Genomic DNA, 23,670 nt, shown 5'->3' on the forward strand with positions numbered 1-23,670 from the left:
AAAGAGAGGAGTTTGACCTAAAACGGAACTTAGTTCAAATCCCAGCTCCTGACACTTGTTAGTTTTGTTGTAACCTTGGAGAAGAGCATAGCTTCTTGATTAGTCAGAGTGTTTTCAGTGACAAGTGACAGAACCCCACATCAGCCTGGTTTGAGCAAAAAGGGAAATTGTTGGCTCACATAGCTGAGTCATTATCTTGTAAATATTGATTTCAGGAATCTGTGGCTCTTTCTGTCAATCCTCCTTTCCTCTCTGTTGGCTTTGTTCTCAAGGCTTACAGTATTTCTCTTTGTGGTAGGAAAAAAAGATCTCTAGCAACTCCAGACTTACATTCCACAGCTTAACAACTCCAAGTGAAAGAGAATTTCTTTCCCAGTTGTTCCAGAAAAATGTCCTGAGGCTAATGCTGATTGGTTCTAATTTACCTGAGATAGGTCATGTGCCCATCTCTGAACCTAGCAAAGGGAATCCACTCTAGCAAAGAGAATCCACTGCCTCATTTGCTAAGCCTGGAGCAGGAACCCAGGCCTAGAGCCAGGGTATGATCCAACCATCTGAGCACATAGATGGAGAGTAATAGTTCTCCAAAGGAAATATTCTTATAAGGAGAAAAAGAGGCAAAAAATACAGATGTCTGCTTTATCTCTTAAAGCCTTAGTTCCTTTATCACTAAGATATGAATGATATTGCCTATGTTTGGGGTGAGAATTAGAAATAGCAAGCAGGTAAAGCCACGGTAAAAGAGTAGGTATTCAACAAGAGCAAATAACAAATGATGAAGCAAATGGGGTAAAACAATAACAACAGGTTTTAAAAAAAAGTTTTAAGAGTAGATTCTCAATAACTATTTTTAATATTTCTCCCAAACCTGGGTCAACCATATTCAGGATTACAAAATCATTATAAGATAGCATCGCTTTTGGTCCTTCTAAGTGTGTTAGAATCTTACACTATTAACAAAGGCAATTTAATACAGATATTGGGTGCCAGAGGATTTAGACAAGCAATTTTTAAAAATCTCTGATGCTAGGTAAAGCTAGACATACTAACACATTCATAGTTTGTTATCAAGCATCATAGATATTATAAAATATCAATCAGGGAAAATTCTATTGATCACCAGAGTCCCAGAGCTCCACTGGAAAATAATTTTACTGTAGATAGGAGGCTCTTGGTATTAGGTGAAGAAACCTAATCAGCCACTCAAATGATAGGAGGGTAATTGAGAAATAAAGACCTGAAGGGCCCCTCTAAGGATAAAGGAGCAGGGTGTTGCCATTCTTTCTTGAGACAGAAAAACAAGAAATAGAAAATGTTTGGAGACAGTCATAACCCATTTAGGAATTTATAAAAATCAGTTACATTTGAGTTTACAAGAAAGAAAAATTTCTATGAGCATTGAAAAATGAATATAATACTGTCTAGAACCTTGATTTGATCAATAGAATTCATGTTGTATCACATAATCAGATGTAGTTTGTGCTATGTGATGTGAGCTGCTCTGGAATGCCCCTTCTTGCTGAGGAATAAATGACTGAGCCCTCAGAACTGAGAAGAGGCAGGCTACACAAATCTTGAGATTGTGAGATTCACCAGCCTGTATCGAGGAGTCCTTCTTCTCACAGTTGGAAGTCAAATCACCATTATGGACCATGGAAAATGTGAGATTTGTGAAATTTGCATAAAAGTGGGACTCGGGATATAATGTCTGTATTCCCAAGACTTACTATCCTAAAAAATGTGTCAGTTCACTTTTTACACTATTTAACTCACTAAGGGGAAAAAGGGAAATGTGGAAATGGGCATGAAGAAACGAACGGCAGTGAAAGGAAAAAGAGAGTAAGTACTAAAGTTAAATGTAACCTATTTTCAATTTTTTTCCTTGGGCCAATCTGACTGAAAGTTAAGGTTTCTGAAGGGAAAACAAGAACCTACATGCCTGAATATCATAAGTATTTAGGCCAGATGAAAGCATTTAGCTTAGCTTGATCGAGCTCCTGTTTTCTAAGTGGGAAAACTGGGGCTTAAAGATGCTAAGTAATGTGGCTATCATAGGGCCTAAAAGAATGAGGACTCTAAGGAAATGGAGTTCACTTTTCTGAATTACAAGGAAAAAGTATTTATTTACTCAGCAAAAAATATGTAATTCAGCACAGATGCAGATAAAAAGCAAATGAACACCTAGATGACCATAGAGCCAAAAGTGTTCATTGTTGTTTAAGAATTCTCTGGCTTACCTATTCTCTGTCTCCTGTATTTAGTATCACATATCAGCAATGGGTTTGTGGGCATTTATTGCCAGGGGGAAATGAGAGGAATTGGGTAGCAGAAGGAAATTAATTCTTCTGGAAAAAAACCTAAGTAAGGATTCCCCTTTTAAGTTCCAGAACATAGACATACAAGGTTTTTGTGCAGCATTGCCAGGTACACAGTATATTTGTTGAGTTTTGGTTGTCTGTGTCTGTTCCTCTTGACTTGGTGACACATTCTCAGCCCTTTGGATGAATCCCGCTTCACTGATGTGTGTGCCGAGATCATCTCTCCAAGTGTCTCTGGTCAAGTGGTAGGCCCATGAGTCAAGCCAAGCCACTTGGATTCTCCTTTGAAGATCTTTAAATCTTGAGTCAAAATGCAAAGCCCTAAAACCTGTAGAGGTGTTTAATTTTAAGATGGATGAGACTGCCCACCATTTCCTGCCACCTTCTCCTAGTTCCTGTCTTTCCTTGAATCGACACCCTCTCCTTTTGTTCAGTAGAGCTAGCCAATATAGTTTTAATTCATGTGTTTTCTGTTTAAATCTCAGCGCTCAGGTTACTCACAGCTTAGTAGGGGGAATGTTATATCACAAGACCTAGCACACTGTCTGCCACTTAGAAAACCTTCAATAAATATTTTTTACATGACTGTTGTGATCAAGGTAAATGTTGGCTACCACTGAAGCAAACAGGGTGATCACTTTACACAGGGTAGGAGTAGGGAAGTATTACCAGAGGAACGTGACTGAATGAGTCATCTTTTTACCTCCCTCAGTGCCTTATATAGAGTAGGTCTTCAATAAATGTTTGAATCAAAAACATGAAATCCTATAAAAATGTGTTTCAGTGAATCTCAAAATGATATAATTTCACTAATCCTTTTTCACAACCTTCTAAGATTTGTTGTATTGTACTGAATAAGCCAACTTAGAAAAAAATTAAAGCCAGGGTTGGGAATTTTCATCTCCTTTTCACTTTTGCTATCGAATAGTGTTACCATCCCCTAAGAGCAAAAGAGCTGAGTACTTTCTCATCAAGGTCTAAGGAATCACAAACAGCCCTGCCTTTCACTGAGTGCCAGAACCAGTAACAGGGAAAACTGGAGAAAATTCTCAGGAGGAAAAGCTAATTTGAAACCCTCTCCACAAAATGTTGGCACTTGACAGCTCTGTTTTTTCAGAGTCTGTCACCAAGGTATTATCAGAATAAAGGAAGTCTTTTTGAGTTACACACAGGGTTTGGAGTTCTTTGAAGACCACCAACATGGGTTCTGGGAACTGGAAATATTTATTGGACCTATGTAAAATTTGAGGAACTGTGGCAATGTATTTTTTGCCTGTAACCTTCTTAGTCTTTGCTTGTGGGCCTAAAATAACATTTTTTCTTCTTTTACTACAAATGGTGAAGCACTGGGAAAACTGCATACTTACTGAAAATATGTCAAGAAAGACTTAAGAGTAGAATTACTGCCAACAGTCTACCACTTTAGGATATTGCAAACAGGTTAAAATAGTATCCTGAACCCAAGCAGCAATCTTTCATAATCCTCCCTATTCTACTTAGGCTTCTGAGTTTTATAAGCATTGACAACTATAGTAGCAAAGTGCCCACGGAAGTTTTCAGAGAATCTGGGATACACCTTAGTGTGAAAAAAGTCAGTCCCAAAGTTTTGTCATTTGGGACAAATGATAGGATAGTGTAGGTCAATTATAGAACCAAATGGGTAAACAATAGTCAGAAGATACAAGTTTGAGTTGCTTTTGGTTACCAACTGGAAACATCATTTAATCCCTGAGTTCTAGTTTCTTCATCTGTAAAAAATAATAGTAATTTTTATAGGGTGCTTGTGAGGATTAAATGGAATAATACACATGAAAGCATTTTGTCTACTGTTAGGCGCTATATAGCATATGATAATAATGATGATAGGCATAAAGCAGCAAAAAATAATGCTTTAGAAGCAAAGCTGTCTTCACAAATCAGGCAAAGAAGTCAAACCACATCAATGTCTCGAGGTTTATCTAGAGGACTCTGCCACGTTTGCTGAGAATCTTTGTTGTGCTTTTTCCTGCCAAAATTGGAGTTTTCTTCTACTATTCTGCTTTTCTTTGTTTATCCTCTCATAACTTCTAACCGAGGACTTGAAGCTCAAGCACAGGAAAGAAGAATGGTGGAGGAGAACTTAGAGAGGGTGCTGTGGTCTCACATCAGAACTGGGGTGGTCCCCGGAAAACTGCCCTCTAAACATGGCAGTCTCTGTTCCTGGAAGGAAGGGGAGACTCAGAATTAGGACTCTGGGCCCTGGTGAAATTATACCCAGAAATGGTTTTGCAGCTACTTAACCATCTTCTGACTCTACCTATTTGGGGCTGTTCCAGAATGTTCTTGTGCCATGTTGAATGGCAGGTGGTGATGACAAGCCTGATGAGTTTATTATTGAGAAGTAGTTGTAGGAGCAGGCCAAGTAAACTTCACCTCTCCTTTCTAGGTCCAACAGCAGAAATCTAGCCCCTTTCACTCTCCAAGGAAACTTTCTGTGGCCTTGAAAACTGCACAGCTCCCAGCCATTGCAGTGCTGCCAGCGATGCTTCTAGGAGCTTTTACTGTAGCTTCTTCACATTTTTCTCCCTCAGTCCTTCAAGGTTTCTCCTTCACATCTACTGCTAGGTCTGTAAAAATACACAATACGTAATGTGCTGATTCTTATCAGGCCCAATAGCCTCATAAGAAAAATAAAGAAAGAACCAGAAAAAGATTCATGTGTATAATAAAGAGTTCTTGTAATTTTTCCATTTGTTCTGCTTGACTACTAAAATTTAAAAGTCTAGAAGTTTCCTCAGCCAGTCTGTTGGTATGTCAACAATCACAAAACAAAAGTTCACAGGGTGCAAAGCATCCTACTAAGTGAGGAAGATTATTAAAAACAGTCAGTTCCCTCCCTCAAACATTTTAGAATTTCCCTAATAACTTACAATAAATAAAATTCCCACCAGATTTCAATTTTCAAAGAGCATTTTATAAAACTATGGGGCTATCCATGTCAATTTAAAAAATATATATATTTTTTTCATTCAGATTATAAATTGATAAGCTCAGTACAGAAAAAAATTATTTTAAAATCAGATAAATATAGAAACCACCCATAGTCTTACCACCAAGAGTTAACTGCTCAAATAAATCTAATATATATCTCTCCCTCTATGCATATTATTTTTCAGAGTTGTGTCTGTGTTATATATACAATTTTCTAATCTATTTTTCACTTGTTATGTTACGAGTGTTTCTCATCCATTAGAGAACATTTATGTATAGTGTTTTAATGAACGTCTATTAAATAAATATTATATTAGTGAATAATATACAGTCATTAAAACTCTATTCATGAAAATTTTTCTAATAAATATATATGATTTCAATATATTTACTAGTATATTAATATATTTAATATCTAAGTGAAAGGTATATCTAGAGGTGGCTTTACATCCTTTTAAATATTTAATGTGATTAATATTTCTATGCCTTAGTCTGTCTGCATCTTGGATTATTTCTTTAGGATATATTTCCCAGGTGGAAATATTAGATAAAATCACTAGAACTTAGTTTTTGTGTAATAATTATTTGGTGATCTTGATACATGGGACCACACCAAATTTTAAATTCTAGGCCAATTTCACATCAATCTACATTGAAGTCATAAAAATATGAGAATTATTTTTAATAATAGATAATGTTATTTACCATTTTACTTGTGCTCTTCTAAATCCTTTATATACTGGATCCCACTTAATCCTCCCAATGACCCTCACAGGTAAGCACTGTTTATTAACCCAATGTAACATAATAGGATAGTGAAGACCAGACAGTTGAAATAACTGGCCCAAGGTCCACAGCTAGGGATGGTCAGAATCAGGATTTGAACCCATGCAACCTGCCTCCAGACCTTCATGTTTCACTACCACCTGCCCACTAGTAAGACAGAAATTTTTCAGCACTCAAGGCAGAAAAGTAGCAAACCTTCCCCCTATAGAATGTTAACATGCGATTCATTATCTACTCTCTTCCATTAAAGAAGCTACTCTAACTTGAATGCCAGCAGGATAAAATTAAAGCAATCACAGCACACACTGGCCAGAGGGGCTGAGTTAGGATGCTGCTGAAAGGAGTAGATGTTCATGAAAAGGAAATTTTAGGGGAAAACCACAGAGGCGTGTCGTAGAGAAAAGTCTATTCAGAGCATTCAGACATAGCTCTCAACTAATGTCTCCAGGTTTAACTAAGGTTAACTGAATATAAAGAGCAACAGAGAAGAAAATTTGGTTTAGATGGAGTGTGGGAACCAGGAAATAATAGCTAGTTGGGCAGGAAAAGCTAATCCACTGACTTGTAAGTGCCTTAGAAGAGGACTCATGTCTTTTCTGCAATTAAACACCAGCACTCAACAGGCTGCCTGGCATATAGAAGCCTCCAATAAATGGTTTTTGGACAAAAATGAATTATGCTGTTTGTCAGAGAGCTTCTGAGGTCAACTGTCCAATTGGGGACAACTGAAATCCAATCTACTTAGACATGAACAGTATGAGATAAAAGGAGTGGATTTGTAGAAAGATATTTGAACTGCAGGAAGAGTGAGTGAAAGTTGAAGTTCTGCACAGATTGTAAGAAATAAGGGCCTAACTAAAATATTTTTACACAGAAAATGCTTTGGTTCTGACTATAAATTCAGATATTTTAATCAGAATTATACTAAAATGTTACATTTTTATTTAAGAAATATTTCCTGAGCAAATTGTCATTAAAAGAGAATAGCAGAGAAGGGACTGAAAACAAGAGGGTAAGGGAAAGGTCAAGGAAAGGGAGATAGAATCTGTAGGGTGCTTAAGCCAGGGCAGGCCTGGAATCCTAAAGAAAATTTATGCATGTTGATATTTAACTTGTTGTGATTTGTGCCACTTTAATATATTACATGGGGCGTAATTTTTACAGATTGAAATTCTTGGCTTTATCACTTGATATCTTATATCCTTTGCAGTTGGCTCCTATGCTGTCCTTGCCTATAAGTCTTAAAATGGGATGATGTATCACTAAATTTTAAATGATGCTGATAAGATCACAATAATGATAATGAAGAACTTTTTCCAAATGCATCCGCTTATCTCCCAATCACTTAAGGTTTAACTTGAAAACATTTGACAATATTATATGCCTGTTCTTCTCCAAGTTTAAATGTGTATTTAGAATCATGCTGTATTTAATGGGGGCTCTGTTAACTGGTGGTTAAGAATATAGTCTTGAAGACCTGGATTCTGGTCCTAGCTCTACTTCCTGGATGTGTGACCTTGAGGTAAGTTAACTGAGCTTCAGATTTCTCATTAGAAAATGGGGATAATAATATCTATTTAATAAAGTTGTTATAAGACATAAATGGCAGGATGTACGGAAAGTGCTTAGCACAATGTCTGGTACTTAGTGGGCAACAAGTGAATAGTAGCTGCTGCTGACCCTAATTCAACTCTTTGGAATTTGCAAAATGGTTCATAACTATTACAAGAAACGGGATTCCTCATGAGACTCCCGTAACTTCCTGGAGATGGGTAGGCCAGAAATTCCCTGGGAACTGTTGAGACATTTGTTTCCAGATCTGATGAATTCCAGCACTTGCGCAAAAAGCAGAAATGAAAACCATTAACCAGCATCTGCAAAAATCATTATATATGAAAATTTGCGGTCAGTTCTCTTTGGATCCCAGCCATATTCCACTTCTTAGTGTGAGTTCCTACATTTATTTTGTGCTTTTGCTTTGGACTTTGTTCAGATCGTCAGCTAACATCAGTGAGTTCCCCTATGAACAAACTTGTTCTCCTGTGTTATACAAAGAGGTTAAGACTTGCTTATGAAGGGACAAAGACAACCTCAGTAAGAAGATACTGGTATCTGACTTTACAGTTGGAGGGAAATGTGTGACTCAGTAGTGAATTCTTCTTTTTCCTATCTGTTTGTTTGTTGGCTGTCCAGTATATTGAAAGCTGGAGAGGATACCCTTTCCAGTTTTCCTCTTGATCTTGTGCATTGTTCCCTTAGTTCTAAAGTAAATATATGATTCTCATCACAAGAAAAAAATTTTTTGTAACTATGTATGGTGATAGATATTAACTAGACTTATTGTGGTGATCATTTTGCAATATATACAAATATCGAATCATTATGTTGTACATGTGAAACTAATATAATACGTCAGTTATATCTTAATAAATAAATAAATAAAATAAACACATGAAAGCAAAATTCAAATATATAAAAATGTTCCAACAAGCCCTCAGTGTAAGATAATACAAGTACGTGAAACCACCAGGCAGAATATAAGAAGCAAGGCCTGAATTTACACACATGTGATAATTTGAAGCCTAAGGTTGAATTGAATATTTTTTATAGATGAAACTCAAAGTCTTACTATTAAATGCCCTACCAAAAAGAAAAAAAAAAGTCAATTTAAACTAGGCAGAAATTTAGTTGTGTTAAAAGAGTGAGGAAAACATAGACAAAAATCATTAGCCTCCCTTCTTGAGGTGCAAATTAACTTTCTAGCACCTGCTTTATGGCATGGGCCACATTCCTGCCTATAATTTAATAAGCTAGGAGAGTAATAAGATTTTTTTAAAGGGAGGGAACCTAATACATTAGCTGGTAATTTTGAAAATGAAGTAAACTGAAAGAAGATACTACCAGATAAAAAGGCAAATAAGAAATCAGAATAAAACTAGATAAGATGGAGTGAAAATAAAAGTTATGAAAGAAAACTAAATGAATTGCATAAATGTAAGTTAATAAAAAAATCAATTAAAACAATTGTATAAATTAGTAAGAAAAGACAAAATAGATTTCAAATGATTAAACTGGAGGCTAAAAGTTTTAAATAAATTAATAATATTGTTAGGATATAATCAGTAATTTAATAGAGTGGGTATTAGGAGACTATAAACCAATGGTGGGGGGGCTGTGTATGCATGTTGTGCTTTTGCTACATTAAAATGATGATACAAATTCAAAAGCTTATTGCAATTGTGAAGTTCTCAAAATAAAGAAGCCACAAAGCCTACCATTCTACCTTTTGTGCCCTTCTGTGTGTGGGGTTGATTCATGGGTTCTGTGAACTGAGAACTGGGGGCTGACAGAGGAAACCCAGACTGCTGTTCTGTGCCTCCCATAACTGTTTCCTGTTCCTATTGCCCTGACCATCTAGAGACACCTGCGTCAGGGGAAAATACTCTCCTTAGTGAACGTGAAGCTAAGAGTTCCACTGCGTCAGCCCCACCCAACGAGGGCAAGCACACTGAGAGGTGTGATCAATCTTACGTCATTTTGGCAGCAGCAGCAGTCAGTCATTACACTGATAAAGATATTCGTCACTCAGATTCTATTTTACCTCATTTGGACAAACAATCTTTTCTGCCTGATCATAGTCAAAGCTGTATTTCTCACCCAAATAACTTGGAGGCAAAGCGTTTGGAAAATGTTTAGCTATCATTTTTTGATGATAAGACTTCAAATGTTCAAAGCTCAGTTAAATGTGCTTCTTTTAACTGCACTTTGGAAGTCAGAATTATCATCGAATAGCTCAAAAATTAATATAAGAATATAAATGTTGTCATTGATTAGAAACAGTTCTAACACAATCTTGTATTGTGAGAATTTTTAGCTTTATTGTAAAATCAACTGTGTTTTTATATTCTTCACCTTGAAAATGTCTCATTACATTATGACTCTGATCCCAGATTGTTTTGATTTAATAGCTTTTTGTTCTTTTATAATTTTATATGTTTCTTATGTTTAACTAAATGAACATAAAGAGATATATTAATTTTTAAAGCTCTAATCACTTTGTAATTAATGTGCTTTCTTTACCAGACACCTCAAAATTCCATTCACATCTGAAACATCTCACCTTAAACTGTTTATCTAGATAGCTTTCAATTTTCCACTGTCTCTGAGGTATAATCAGTCACTAGGGAGGATGCCTCCCTACCTTTTTATTTTCTTCTAGATATTGCAGTTACCAGGCCTCCCTTTAAAAATATTGCAAAGTTTGGTTTGGAAGAAAATGATACCATTTGTAGCTATTACTGGAAAAGTTTGTCATCACCTCAGTAATATTCCTCCTGGTTATTTCATACCTTGGCAGTGGTATGCCTTTCAAAAAACATAAGTAATGGAATTGAACTCTCCCCAAGTATTCCTTAAGAACCTATTTTTGTTCTTAAAACTTTCTCCCTTATATTTTGTCCTTAGTTCAAAAGTCTCTTCTTGCCTATATTCTGTCAGAGATGCACAGAAAATGTTTTTTGTAGTGCAAATGTTTTCAAGGTATTCATTATGTGGCAGAGATATTAAGAGTCTTCACAAAATAACCCTCATCAGCTAATGGGCCCTAGTAGGACGAGCTTGTAGAAGTCACTGGAATACACAGTGTTGGAGAAATTTATAGCCAGTCTATCAGCAGGATGTATTAGACATTTAGTCATGAACTAGGTGCCTAATTCAGAGCTGACAAAAGGTAAAATCCCATAACAATCCCTCACAAGGAGTAGTTTCAGGAAAAACACCACTTCTCTGTAAGGCCTTAGATACCTATAACTGGAAGTCTTGTTCCTGGATTTGTATGAGAAAGAAGATGTTTGCGATATTTAAAGAGTTTCTCTAGTAATTCCTGACATTGCATGATTCTAAAATGTATTCTGTTAGTCCCAAAGAAGCAGCTCTTTTTTAACAGAACTATAATTTTTTTAACTGATTGTCTTGGCATGACTGTGCAAGATACAAGTCAAGATATAGGGAAAGAACTCAAAGTACATTAAGGAAAAATATAAAACTAAATTTAAAGCTATATAATAATAAAGATTTACATCACATTTACTATGGGTCAGCCACTGTTCTCAACAATTCATGTATTTTAACCCATGTAATCCTCTCAAGAAGTCATGAATCCAGCTCTTAGACAGTAGGTATTTAACCAATATTTCTTGCATGAATTAATAAATAAATTTATCTGGCCACCAAAGCAGGAAAGCAGAGTGTGTTTTCCTTGAACGTGATGACATAGGAACTTGGGTTTCTCTCTCAGCTTCCTATTGAAGGGTAGCAGAATATGCCACCACCAAATATGCCACTTTTGCATAAGAATTATTTTGAGCTGAAGGAAACTGAGAAGCAAGTATAAGAAAAGCTCTCTGCCCTCCCCCATTTGCCTAAAAGAAGAACATAAATTTATAAAGGTGTCCCTCTCCTCTCTCTGTCAGGAAAGGACAGAAGTTAATCCCCAGAGATAATTCTAGACCCTTATAAGCCCAGAGACAGCACCAGGAAAATCTACATAACAAACCTTATTAACTAGTCCTTATCTTCCATTAGTTCCCCAGTATATCTCTACCTTTCTACAACTTGCCTCCCTAGGAACTCAAAGTCCTTTTCATTTGTCTTATTACTTCTGTAAAATTCTATTTTTCTGTTGTTAAGATAAGCCTAGGTTCTAGCCTTTGAGTTACTCATCACTGAGTACTTCCGTGTGTGTGCAATGCACTTGTTAGTAAACTTATTTGATTTTCTCTCATTAATTTGTCAGTCTTACTTGCAGGGCTCTCTGCTCAATGAATCTAAGATGGGTAGAGGAACAAGAAAAGGTTTCCTTCCCTATACTATTAAAGTGAAATATAAAAATAGAGAGGGGAGATCACAAAAACACAATAAAATAAAATGAAAGGCCAATTGTTTACAAGAAACCAGTGTTTTACTCAATGAAGTCATTTAGTTGATTAAAAACACATGAACAATTGCTATTACTGGCCGATTTAACCTCTTTTCTTAAAATTTTTTTCATTTTTCATACAATTTTTAAAGGTTACAGGTTCAACCTCTTGGACCAGAATGAGGCACCTCTAACAGTCCTCAGCTCAGGGATAATAAAAGTACAATGATTTGCATGTAGATTGGAGCTGTTGGAAACTCTATTCCTCAAACTTCTTTTTGCCTGTGAAACCATGGACCACCCAACTTGTACCTTCAATGTACTGGGGCCGCAGACCTTCCTCCCAAAGTGGGTGTTAAAACAAAGCTGAGAAGAGAGGATAGAGGCAGGAGAAAAGACTGCACTCTAGACACAGAGTGGCTGACAGCTGGCGAGTGCGGGATAATGTGTCTAGAAAAAGGTACTTCCCTGAAGGTTCATTGTCTTTTCAATTTTCAAAAATTTGAAAATCTGGATGTTAGAACTTTCAGTATCCTGTTAGTGGTCTTATAAACCTCAGAATATTTTCTATTCCTTCAAGATCCATTAGGCCTCCACACCATGCAGTTATGCTACTGTAGGAAAATTTGTTCCCAGGCCGAGATATGGATTGGCCTTTTTACATTTTCTAAAATAGGTATTTTCAAAAGGGGTGGTACTGCCCCTTTGGGGGACAGACGGGAATATGTGAAAACCTTTGGGATTGTCACCACCATTTTCAGAGGGTCACTACTGTTACTTTGTTTGCGAAATGGGGATGTCAAATGTCCTGCTATATGTGAAACAATCCAGCACAATAAACAATAATCTACCCAAAATGCCAATAGTGCTCTGTTGAGAAACCCAAACCCTAGAACATAAGTCATTACCTGAAATGTCACACAGAGGCTTAAGATGTAAAATGGATAAAAGCAAAGCCCAATAAAGAAATAACAAAATTTTGGTGGAATGCCCTAAAAATCACAAAGAAAATAAGAAGTCTCACTCTCACCCAGTATTATTTAGTGCTATTCCTGAAATTCTGACTATGCATAAGGATGGGAAACAGAAAAAAGAATTCCTTAAAAATTGTTAAAAATAATCTCTTGGGGGCTTCCCTGGTGGCACAGTGGTTAAGAATCCGCCTGCCAATGCAGGGGACACGGGTTCGAGCCCTGGTCTGGGAAGATCGCATAAGCCGCAGAGCAACTAAGCCCGTGTGCCACAACTACTAAGCCTCTGCTCTAGAGCCCATGAGTCACAACTACTGAAGCCCACACACTTAAAGCCCATGCTCCGCAACAAGAGAAACCACCACAATGAGAAGCCAGTGCACTGCAACGAAGAGTAGCCCCCACTTGCCGCAACTAGAGAAAGCCCACGCGCAGCAATGAAGACCCAATGCAGCCAAAAATAAATAAATTAATTTTAAAAATAATAATTAATCTCTTGATACAGATATACTCAGTTAATAGGAACCCCATGCACCAATAATAACAGGAAAAATCAAATGGCAAGATAATTCACAATAACAATAAAAATACAAAATGCCTAGGAATAGCCTTGATTAGAAAAGTAGGACCAATCTGAAGAAAATAACAGAAAGAAAATTTGAATATAGAAGACATCATTGACATATAGAACAATAAATGAAAAGTCATGTGCTCTTTACCAGGTAACATTGTTCGATAGTTTCAATCTATATTTCTTTTTTCTTCTTCTTTCTTCTTTCTTCTTTTTTCTTCTTCTTCTTTCTTCTTCCTCTTCCCCTTCCTCCTCTTCCTCTTCCCCTTCTTCTTCTTCCTCTTCTTCTCCTTCTTCTTCTTTTTCCCACTTTACAAAATTATTGCTGCATATATCTGGGAGAATAAAGGAAACTGTTATATAATGAAGTATTTGTTTGATCTTGGTGTCTGATTCCTGGGAATGAGCCTCTAAGTCTTTGGAATTTCCCGAGTGATAGAAATGCCTTTGTTGGTGAACCCATCAGCCACACCTGAGTTATGCTAATGAGACAACTCATGGAAGACCCCAAGTTAACTTCAGGATGGGAGCTGGTCATTCCAGAAATACCAACTATATTATTAGAGGATTGAGACTTTGAACCACATGATATCAACTCAGTGTCAAACCTCTGAGAAGGGGAGGAGTGGCCAATGATTTGATCAACCATTCCTATATAATGAAAGCCCAGTAAAAACTCTGAAGCCTGAGTGAGCTCCCATGGTTGGTTATCATACACTGATGTGCCAAGAGAGTGGCACATTCTAAAGACACAGAAGCTTCATGTTTAGGATTCTCCCGGACTTCATCCTATGCCTATCCCTCTTTGGCTGGTCCTCATTTGTATCCTTTATAATAGAACTGTAGCTGTAAGTGTAATGCTTCCCTGAGTTCTGTGAGTCATTCTATTGAGTTGTTGAACCTGAAGGGGTAGTGGGAACCCATGAGTTTGTAGTTGGTCCGAGTGTAGGTGACCTGAGAACTCTGGAGCTTGTGGCTGGTGTCTGAAGTGAGGGGAGTCTTGTGGAGGACTGTTTGCTTAATCTGTGAAGTCTGCACTCATTCTGGGTAGTCAGTGTCAGAATTGCATTGCAGAAACAATAACATAAAATTTATAGTTCAGGTGGTAAAATTAATTATATCCTTATATAAGGCAGAAATTATTTCTGTCTCATTGAGCTGCCTGTTTATTCTGAAAGACTTTATTTCAAAGGAGGAATCCCAAACCAATATTCCCTTGTACTGAAGATAACTCTCCATAGGTCTCTTGTGATTCTGCACATCCTCTGAGCAAAGATTGTCTTGGTTCTGGACTATCATTTCAAGGATGTTTGTACAGCAGTCTTGGAAGATAGGAATAGTGTTTCCCAGCAGAGTAAAAAACAGACGTGCTTATTAACCATCATAGAAGCTTTCCCTAAGCTCAAGTTTTCTCAAATGCAGCCCACTATGTATGCCGATGTCACCTTTTCATGCTATCTTGTGGGAATTGGGGCTCAAAGAACTGGCACAAAATAATTTTGATTCTTTGGCTACTGATATTGCTACGAATAATAAAATCTTTTGTCTTAGACCCAAGAGTCTTGAGTCTTCTACTAGCATCCATGAAACTGTGACAGACTAATTTTTTAATTTGCAGGTAGCGTAATATCTCTGTACTCTTCATTGTTCTTGACGCATTAGTCCTCTTGCACCTGCCTTAACACAGGTTTTCTGGCAAAGCGTTATAGCTACTCCAGCCCTATCTTCCCCCTCAAAAACAAACATGAATATGGTCTCAGGTGCATTTACTCTGGTCACATCTCAGGAAGCTAAAAGTAGTTACGGATCTTTCCAAAAGAGTGGCACAGAAAACATTTGGGACATTTATTGAAAATTGAATAAAAGTGAAAATGATTGGAAATATTAGGTTAAATCGAATTTATAAACTGAGGTGTAAGAGAAAAAGGATTTGAGTTATGTGATGTCAAGTTTGGGGGTTGGGTAACAAATATTAAACAATGTGATTTAGTTAACTCAAAAAAATCAAAAATGTATGAATGAGGGCAGTAATGTTGTTGAGTTCATGGGCATTACAGCTAAGAAACTAAGATGAAGCCCAGAAAGCACTAAATGGTCAATTTATTATAAGTACATTCTTATTTATTCAATTTGAGACATATACGTTTAGTATCTGACAAGCCTTGGCATGAGTGCACATAAAATTAATGTGGAACGTCCATGGCTAGAAAGAAATACTATTTCTAAACCTGGAAGTTGAGAATAAAAGTGTCAATAATTCAGATCTCTATCTTTCTCTCTGTGAAACTAACTTGGTAGGAATCCTAACTAAGGGAGTCTAACATAACCCATGTTGTATAAGAACAACTATTAACCTGTCTTCATCTGCATGTAAAAAATGTTCGGGCCAAATGAGTGCCACAATCCCTGCTGGAAAATGAGTCTAGTCACTTGATCACCTTGACCATTATGAAAATCATGAAAACCAAAACGATACCAGTTTTTGAATAGCAATATATTTTTCCTAAAGCTTGATGTTTGTATTTGGAATACAAATCTTTTGCTGTGGTTAGAGTTGGCGAAATTGGCCTTTCTGGTATGACTTCTGACCATGTTAATAAATTACTTTCACATTCCCAAAAATAATACCTACCTAGTTCAGTGAATTATCAAGTCCCTTGTTAATCAAATCTTTTAAAAGCACCTACAAAACTGATTCGGGCAGGAGGTACAGAAAGAGGATGGTGTAGAGGGCATAAAGAGTATAAATTACTCAGTTTTCTTAAAGAGCTTTCACCAAACAGGCAAGATAAGATCAGGAAAAACGCAAAAAATGCTGTATATAATTAATGATGAAAATTCTGATAGTCCAAGAGCTGTAAAAGCAGATGGTGATGAAGAGAAATGTAAATAACTTGGAAGGAAAGGCCTCTTAGAGAAGGCAAGGCTTTAAACTTTTGAGAGAACTTGAAGGATGAAGGAGACAAAAATGGAGGTAAAGTTACAGAGAAAGGAAGAAGAATAAATATAGGACTAGGAAGGAGAATAGCATGCCTGGGTTTGAGGATTACTTTTAAGGAGTAGAGGGAAAATCAGTCAATTTATGGAATGAGCCTTAAATTTTAAGCACAGGAAATTAGATTTGGTGTGGTAAGAACTAAGAAGACACTATAGACTATAGAGAAGAGTTTTAAGTTTTTAAAAAACCTGTCAACTTAGAATTCTTCACCCAGGAAAAATACCTTTTGAAACAAAGGTAAAATTAAGACTTTTCTGACATACAAAAGCTGAAAGAATTCATCGCTAGTAAACTTTTTGCTCTGAGAAATATTAAAGTCTTTTAAGCAGAAGGAAAATGACACCAGATGAAAGTATGGATCCATGCAAAGGAATGAGAAGCAACAGAAATAGTAATTACATAAGTGGAAAGACTTTCTATATTATTATTTAAATGTGTTTAAAAGATAACAGACTGTTTAAAGAAAAACTGATAGCAGTATATGGTCTGTAACATATGTAGAAGTGAAATATATGATAACAGTGTCACAAAGGCCAGGAAGGGAGATATGGAAGTATACCACTGTGAAGTTCTTTTTTTTGTTATGCACATAAAGCATGTAGTTTAATCTTCACCAAATCCAATAAAGGGGATACTGCGAGTGGAGCTATTTTTTTCTGCAGGAGGAAACTGAGGTCAGAAGGGATGTCAGTGGCCAAGACCACACAGAGGGCAAATACCACGCAAGGGGGTTCTGGTCACAACCTGGGTGGGGTGGGGGCGGGGCGGTGTCTGTGTGTATATTGCAACCCCTTCCCAGTAGATGGCAGTACAGCAGAAGAGGTCCCTGGCGTCAGCATGGAAATCAAGGGTGTTGGGAGAGGGACGCCTTTTTTCTGATTCACACCCAGGGCCACTATGGGTTAAGAGTGGTCCTGATGGAAGAGGTGGCCAGGCTTTGAACCAGGACCAGCTACTTCTAGAGCTGGACTAGCTTCCCAAACACACTGCAGGAGCCCCGTGGGGGAAGGTTGTTGTTCTGCCATGAACACCCACCCGCCGTATCTGGGGGGAGGTGGGGAGGGGGTCACTTCTGCACATGGCGACAGTCGTACTTGCTGCGCACATCAGTGAACTTGACGCCGGGCAGGTCCTGCCTGCAGCCGCCCTGAACGAGCACAGCGTGGTGCTCCTGTAGGCTGTGGACCTCCCCGGGAATGAAGCAGACGGCCTCCCGACCAGTGCTGAGCCGCACGCGGTTGCATTTGCGGTTGGCCGAGTTGGGCTTCTTAGGCTTGCAGATGAACGTGCGCAGGACCACGCCCTTCAGCTGCTGCCGGCCAGCCGAGGGGCCCACTTTTGCAGGCGGATGCTTTGGAGGCCCCCGGCGGTGCATCTGGTTCAGGGTGGCCGTGGGATGCGTGACCCAAGGTAGGGAGGCCGGGGCTAGGCCATGATTTAGGGGTGTGCTGAGGCCACGGAGAAGGCTGGACCAGGAGGACATCCCACTGCTTGCAACGTCCCAACCCTAGCTGCGTCCACAGACACGTGGAATCCGGCCTCTCTCTGTTGTGAAGTTCTTATATTATACATGCAGTGGTATATCATTTAGGCAAATTGTGATAAGTTAAACATGTATACTTTGAACCTAAAGCAACCCTACACACACACACACACACACACACACACACACACGCTCACACGCAACAAAGAATCATAACTAAGCCAGTGAAAGAGATAAAATGAAATAATAAAAAATACTTAATCCAAAAGAAGTCAGAAAAAGCAATAAAGGGGAACAAAGAACGTATGGAAAAATAGAAAACAATAAGATGGTAGATTTGCACTCAACTATACCTATAATCACATTAATGATTGATGATCAAAGTACTCCAATTTAAAAATTGGATTTTAAAAAAGAGCAAGACCCAAATATATGCTGCTTAGAAGAAACCTACTTTAAATATAAAAACACAAATAGGCCAAAGCTGAAGGGTGGGAAAAGGTATACTATGCAAGCATTAATCACAAATATTAGTGTAGATTTTAGAGCAAAGGATATTATCAAGGATAAAGAGGTCCATTTAATAAATGATAAAGGACTCAATTCATTCAAAGGACATAGAATTCTAAATGGTTTCAGGCCTAATAACAGAGCTGCAAATTACATGAAGAAAAACTGATAAGTCTGTGAAGAAAAATAGACAAACCCACAATTATAGATGGAGTTCTCAACACACCACTCAATAATTTATAGACAGAAAATCAATAACAATATATTGATTTGCATAGCAAATCAATAACACTTGAATAACACTATCAGCCAAATTGATCTAATTAAAAATTATAGACTATTCCACCCAGAAACAACAAAATACACATTTTTTCAACTGCACATTAAGGATTCACCAAAAGTAAATCATATTCAGGGCAAAAAACAAGTTTTATTAAACTTGGAAGGATTCATGTTATACAAAATATGTTGTGTAGCCATGATGGAGTTAAATTAGAATCAATAATAGAAAGATATCTGAAAAAATACTTCAAAATAGCCCAGAAGTCAAAGAAGAAATGTTTTAAAAAACAGAAAATACTTTAAACTGAATGAAAATGTGGGATACAGCTAAAGCAATACTTAGGGGGAAATTATAGCAGCAATGGCCATATTTGAAAAGAAAAAAGGGAACAAATTAATACCTTCAATTTCTACATTAAGAAAAGTAAATTAAACTCAAATTAAGGACTTCCCTGGTGGCACAGTGGTTAAGAATCCGCCTGCCAATGCAGGGGACACTGGTTTGATCCCTGGTCCAGGAAGATCCCACATGCCACGGAGCAACTAAACCCATGCACCATAACCACTGAGCCTGCGCTCTGGAGCCGGCGAGCCATAACTACTAAGCCCGCATGCTACAACTACTGAAGCCCACGCACCTAGAGCCTGTGCTCCACAACAAGAGAAGCCACCGCAGTGAGAAGCCCGCACACTGCAACGAAGAGTAGCCCCTGCTTGCCGCGACTAGAGAAAGCCCTTGCACAGCAACAAAGACCCAACACAGCCAAAAAAAAAAAAAAAAAACCCACACACATACACACACACACCACCAAAAAAAACCAAAAAACAAACAAAAAAACGAAACAAACAAAAAACTCAAATTAAGCAGAAGAAAGGAAATGATCAAAGCCAAAATCAGTAAAATCCAGAAAGAATAATAGAGAAAATTAATGAAATCAAAACCTCGTTCTTTATGAAGATCAATAAAACTGATAAATCTCTAGCAAATCTGATCAGTCTGACTGGTCAGAAAAAACAAAGACATAGATTACCAATACCAGAAATGAGAAAGGCAACATCACTACATATCCTACACATACTTAAAGGATATTAAAGGATACAAAAAGGATAATAAAAGAATGTTATGAACAACGTTATGCCAATAAACTTAACTTAGATGAAAAGGAAAAAAATAATTGAAAGTCTACCAACCCTCACTCAAGGAGTTGATAACTGGAATAGCCCAATATCTATTAAAATCTTGAGTTTATAGTTAGAAACCTTCCTGTAAAAGGAATTCTCCCAAACATTGAAGGAAGAAATGTCACCAACCCTAAACAAAGTCTTTGAGAAAATTGAAAAGAAAAAAATACTTCCCAACTTATTCTATGATTTCAGCACTACCCTAAAAACAAAATCTGAAAAGACACTTCAGGAAAGCTACATACTAATATCCCTCATGAACATAATGCAAAATTTCTATGCAATCTGAAGTCCTAACCTATGTCTTTGGTGATTATAAAGTGATTGCTCCCAATGTTCTCATTTTTATAGTTACAACTGGTTTATATAACAATTAGCTTCATTTCTGCTTTTATAATTTGTATAAGGACACATTTCCCAGGTTTGAAGCCATTTTTGTTAACTTTTTAATGAAGTTTAATGAACATATAGAGAAGTGACTCTTTATAGAGCCCAGCTCAATGAGCTTTCATACACTAGACATACCTGTTTAACCAGATCCAGATTTAAAACAACAGATTTAACTCAAGCAATTGTATAGGCTTGGTAAACTCAAAATCTCCAAGATAGGGATTCAGGCTAGAGACCAAGAGAAGAGTTGCAGCTTGAGTCCAAAGGCAGTCTGCTGGCAGAATCGCCTCTTGCTTGGTAGGGGTGAGGTGGGGTGGTTTCAGTCCCTGAAATTTTAAATGACACATAAGACCAGTTGATTTAATAGATATATACAGTGCGTTCCATCTAAAAGTAGCAGAATACACATTATTTTCAAGTGCACATGGAACATTCTCCAGGATAGATAACATGGTAGGCCACAAAGCAAGTCTCAACAAATTTAAGAAGATAAAAATTGTATCAAGCACTTTAAGATCACAACAGTATGAAACTAGAAATCAATTACAGGAAGAAAAATGGGTAAAACACAAATATAAGGAGACTAAAGAACACACTACAAAAAAACCAGTAGATCAATGAAGAAATCAAAGGAGAAATCAGAAAATACCTTGATACACATTAAAGTAAAAGCACAACTTTCCAAAATGTATGGGACACAGCAAAAGCAGTTCTAAGAGATAAGTTTATAGAGATACAGGCCTAACAAAGAAAGAGAAACATGCTCAAATAAACAACTGAATCTACCATCTAAAGGAACTAGAAGAAGAAGAACAAACCAAGCCCAAAGTCAGCAAAATAATAAAGATCAGAGTGGAAACAAAATAGCAACCCCCCCAAAAAAACCCCAAAAACAAAACAAAACAAAAGACCAATGAAACCAAGAGCTGGTTTCTTGAAAAGATGAATAAAATTGATAAGGTTTTATCCAAACTCATCAAGAAAAAAAGAGGGTCCAAATCAGTAAAATCAGAATTGAAAAAGGAGAAATAACAACAGATATCACAGAAATACAAACAATAATAAGAGAATACTCTGAACATTTATATGCCAACAAATTGGGCAACCTAGAAGAAACGGATAAATTCCTAGAAAAAAAAGTGATCTTCCAAGACTGAATCAGGAAGAACTATATAATCTGAACAGACTGATGACTAGTATTGAAATTGAATCAGTAATCAAAAAACTCCCAACAAACAAAGTTCCAGGACTGGATGGCTTCACAGGGGAATTCTACCAAACACATGAAGAAAGTTAATACCTAACCTTCTCAAACCATTCCAAAAAATTGAAGAGGACGAAACACTTCCAAATTCATTCTATGAGGCCACCATTACACTGATACCAAAACCAAAGACACTATCAAAGAAAAACAAAAAAAATTACAGGCGAATATACCTGATGAACATAGATGCAAAAATCCTCAACAAAGTATTAGTAAACTGAATTCAGTAATACACTAAAAGGATCATACACTGTGATCAAGTGGGATTTATCCCAGGGATGCAAGGATAGTTCAGTATCTACAAATCAATCAATGTGATACACCACATTAACAAAACAAAGGATAAAAATCACATGATCATCTCAATAGATACAGAAAACATCTGACAAAATTCAACATCCAGTCATGTTCAAAACTCTCAATAAATTTAACATAGAGAGAACCTATCTCTACATAATAAAGGCCATTTATGACAAACCCACAGTTAACATCATACTTAATGATGAAAAGCTGAAAACTTTTCCTCTAAGATCAGGAACAAGACAAAGATGCCCACTCGCACCATTTCTATTTAACATAGTATTGGAAGTCCTAGCCAAATCAATCAGAGAAGAAAGAGAAATAAACGTCATCAAAATTGTAAGAAAAAAAGTAAAACCGTCACTATTTGCAGATGTCCTGATACTATATATAGAAAACTCTTAAGGTCTCCACAAAGAAACAATTAGAACTAATAAGTGAATTAGTAAAGTTATAGGATACAATATTAATATACAGAATTCTGCTGCTCTTCTGTACACTAATAATGAACTATCAGAAAGAAAAAGCAAGAAAACAATCCCATTCACAATCTCATCAAAATGAATAAAATAGCTAGGAATAAACTTAACCAAGGACATGAAAGACCTATACTCTGTAAACTATAAAACATTGATGAGGGAAATTGAAAATGATACAAACGAATGGAAAGATAGCCCATGTTCATGATGGGAAGAATATTGTTAAAATGTCCATACTACCAAAAGCTATCTACAGACTTAATGCAATCCTTGTCAAAATACTCATGACATTTTCCACAGAATTAGAACAACTAATTCTAAAATTTGTATGGAACTACCAAAGACCCTAAATAGCCAAAGCAATCTTGAGAAAAAAGAACAAAGCTGGAGGTATCATGCTCCCTGGCTTCAGACTATACTACAAAGCTACAGTAATCAAAGCAGTAAGGTACTGCACAAAAATAGACACTTATCAGTGGAACAGGATAAAGAGCACCAGAAATAAACCCATTCACATATGCTCAACTAATCTATGACAAAGGTGGCAAGAATATACAATGGGGAAAAGATAATATCTTCAAAAAGTGGTGTTGGGAAAACTGAAGAGCTAAATATAAAAGAATGAAATTAGAATATTTTCTCATACCATATACAAAAATAAACTCAAAATGAATTAAAGACCTAAATGTAAGACTGGAAACCATAAATCTCCTAGAAGAGAACAGGCAGTATGCTCTTTAACATAGGTCTTAGCCATATATCTTTGAGTCTGCCTTTTCAGGCAAGGGAAGCAAAAGCAAAAATAAGCAAATGGGACCTAATCAAACTTAAAATCTTTTGCACAGCAAAGGAAACCATCAGCAAAACAAAAAGACAACCTACTGAGCAGGAGAAGATATTTGCAAAGGATATGTCTGATCAGGGGCTAACATTGAAAATACATAAGGAACACATGCAACTCAGCATCCAAAAGACAAATAACCCAATTAAAAAATAGGCAGAAGACCTGAATAGGCATTTCTCCAAAGAAGATCCAGATGGCCAATAGGCACATGAAAAAATGTTCAGCATCACTAATCATCAGGGAAAAGAAAGTCAAAGCCACAATAAGATATCACCTCACAGCTGGCAGAATGGCTATTGTCAAAAAGACAACAAAAGATAAGTGTTGGTGGGGATGTGGAGAAAGGGAACCCTTGTGCACAATTGGTGGGAATGTAAATTGGTGCAGCCACTGTGGAAAACAGTA

The 23,670-nt window shown here is 36.9% G+C and overlaps 1 protein-coding gene across 1 annotated transcript; it reads right to left on the reverse strand.

The window, feature by feature from the left end:
• Positions 1–17,597: 17,597 nt before the first annotated feature.
• LOC118894573 (28S ribosomal protein S12, mitochondrial-like) lies at positions 17,598–18,014 on the reverse strand. Its single transcript, XM_036850895.1, has one exon. It carries the CDS (start codon positions 18,012–18,014, stop codon positions 17,598–17,600), a length of 417 nt encoding a protein of 138 aa, XP_036706790.1.
• Between the last annotated feature and the right edge of the window lie 5,656 nt (positions 18,015–23,670).

The sequence above is a fragment of the Balaenoptera musculus genome, chromosome 4 (genome assembly GCF_009873245.2).
Source record: "Balaenoptera musculus isolate JJ_BM4_2016_0621 chromosome 4, mBalMus1.pri.v3, whole genome shotgun sequence".
NCBI lineage: Eukaryota > Metazoa > Chordata > Mammalia > Artiodactyla > Balaenopteridae > Balaenoptera > Balaenoptera musculus.

Excerpts from the sequence above, each read along its gene's own strand:
- LOC118894573 (XM_036850895.1), bottom strand. The coding sequence starts at position 18,014 with ATGTCCTCCTGGTCCAGCCTTCTCCGTGGCCTCAGCACACCCCTAAAT.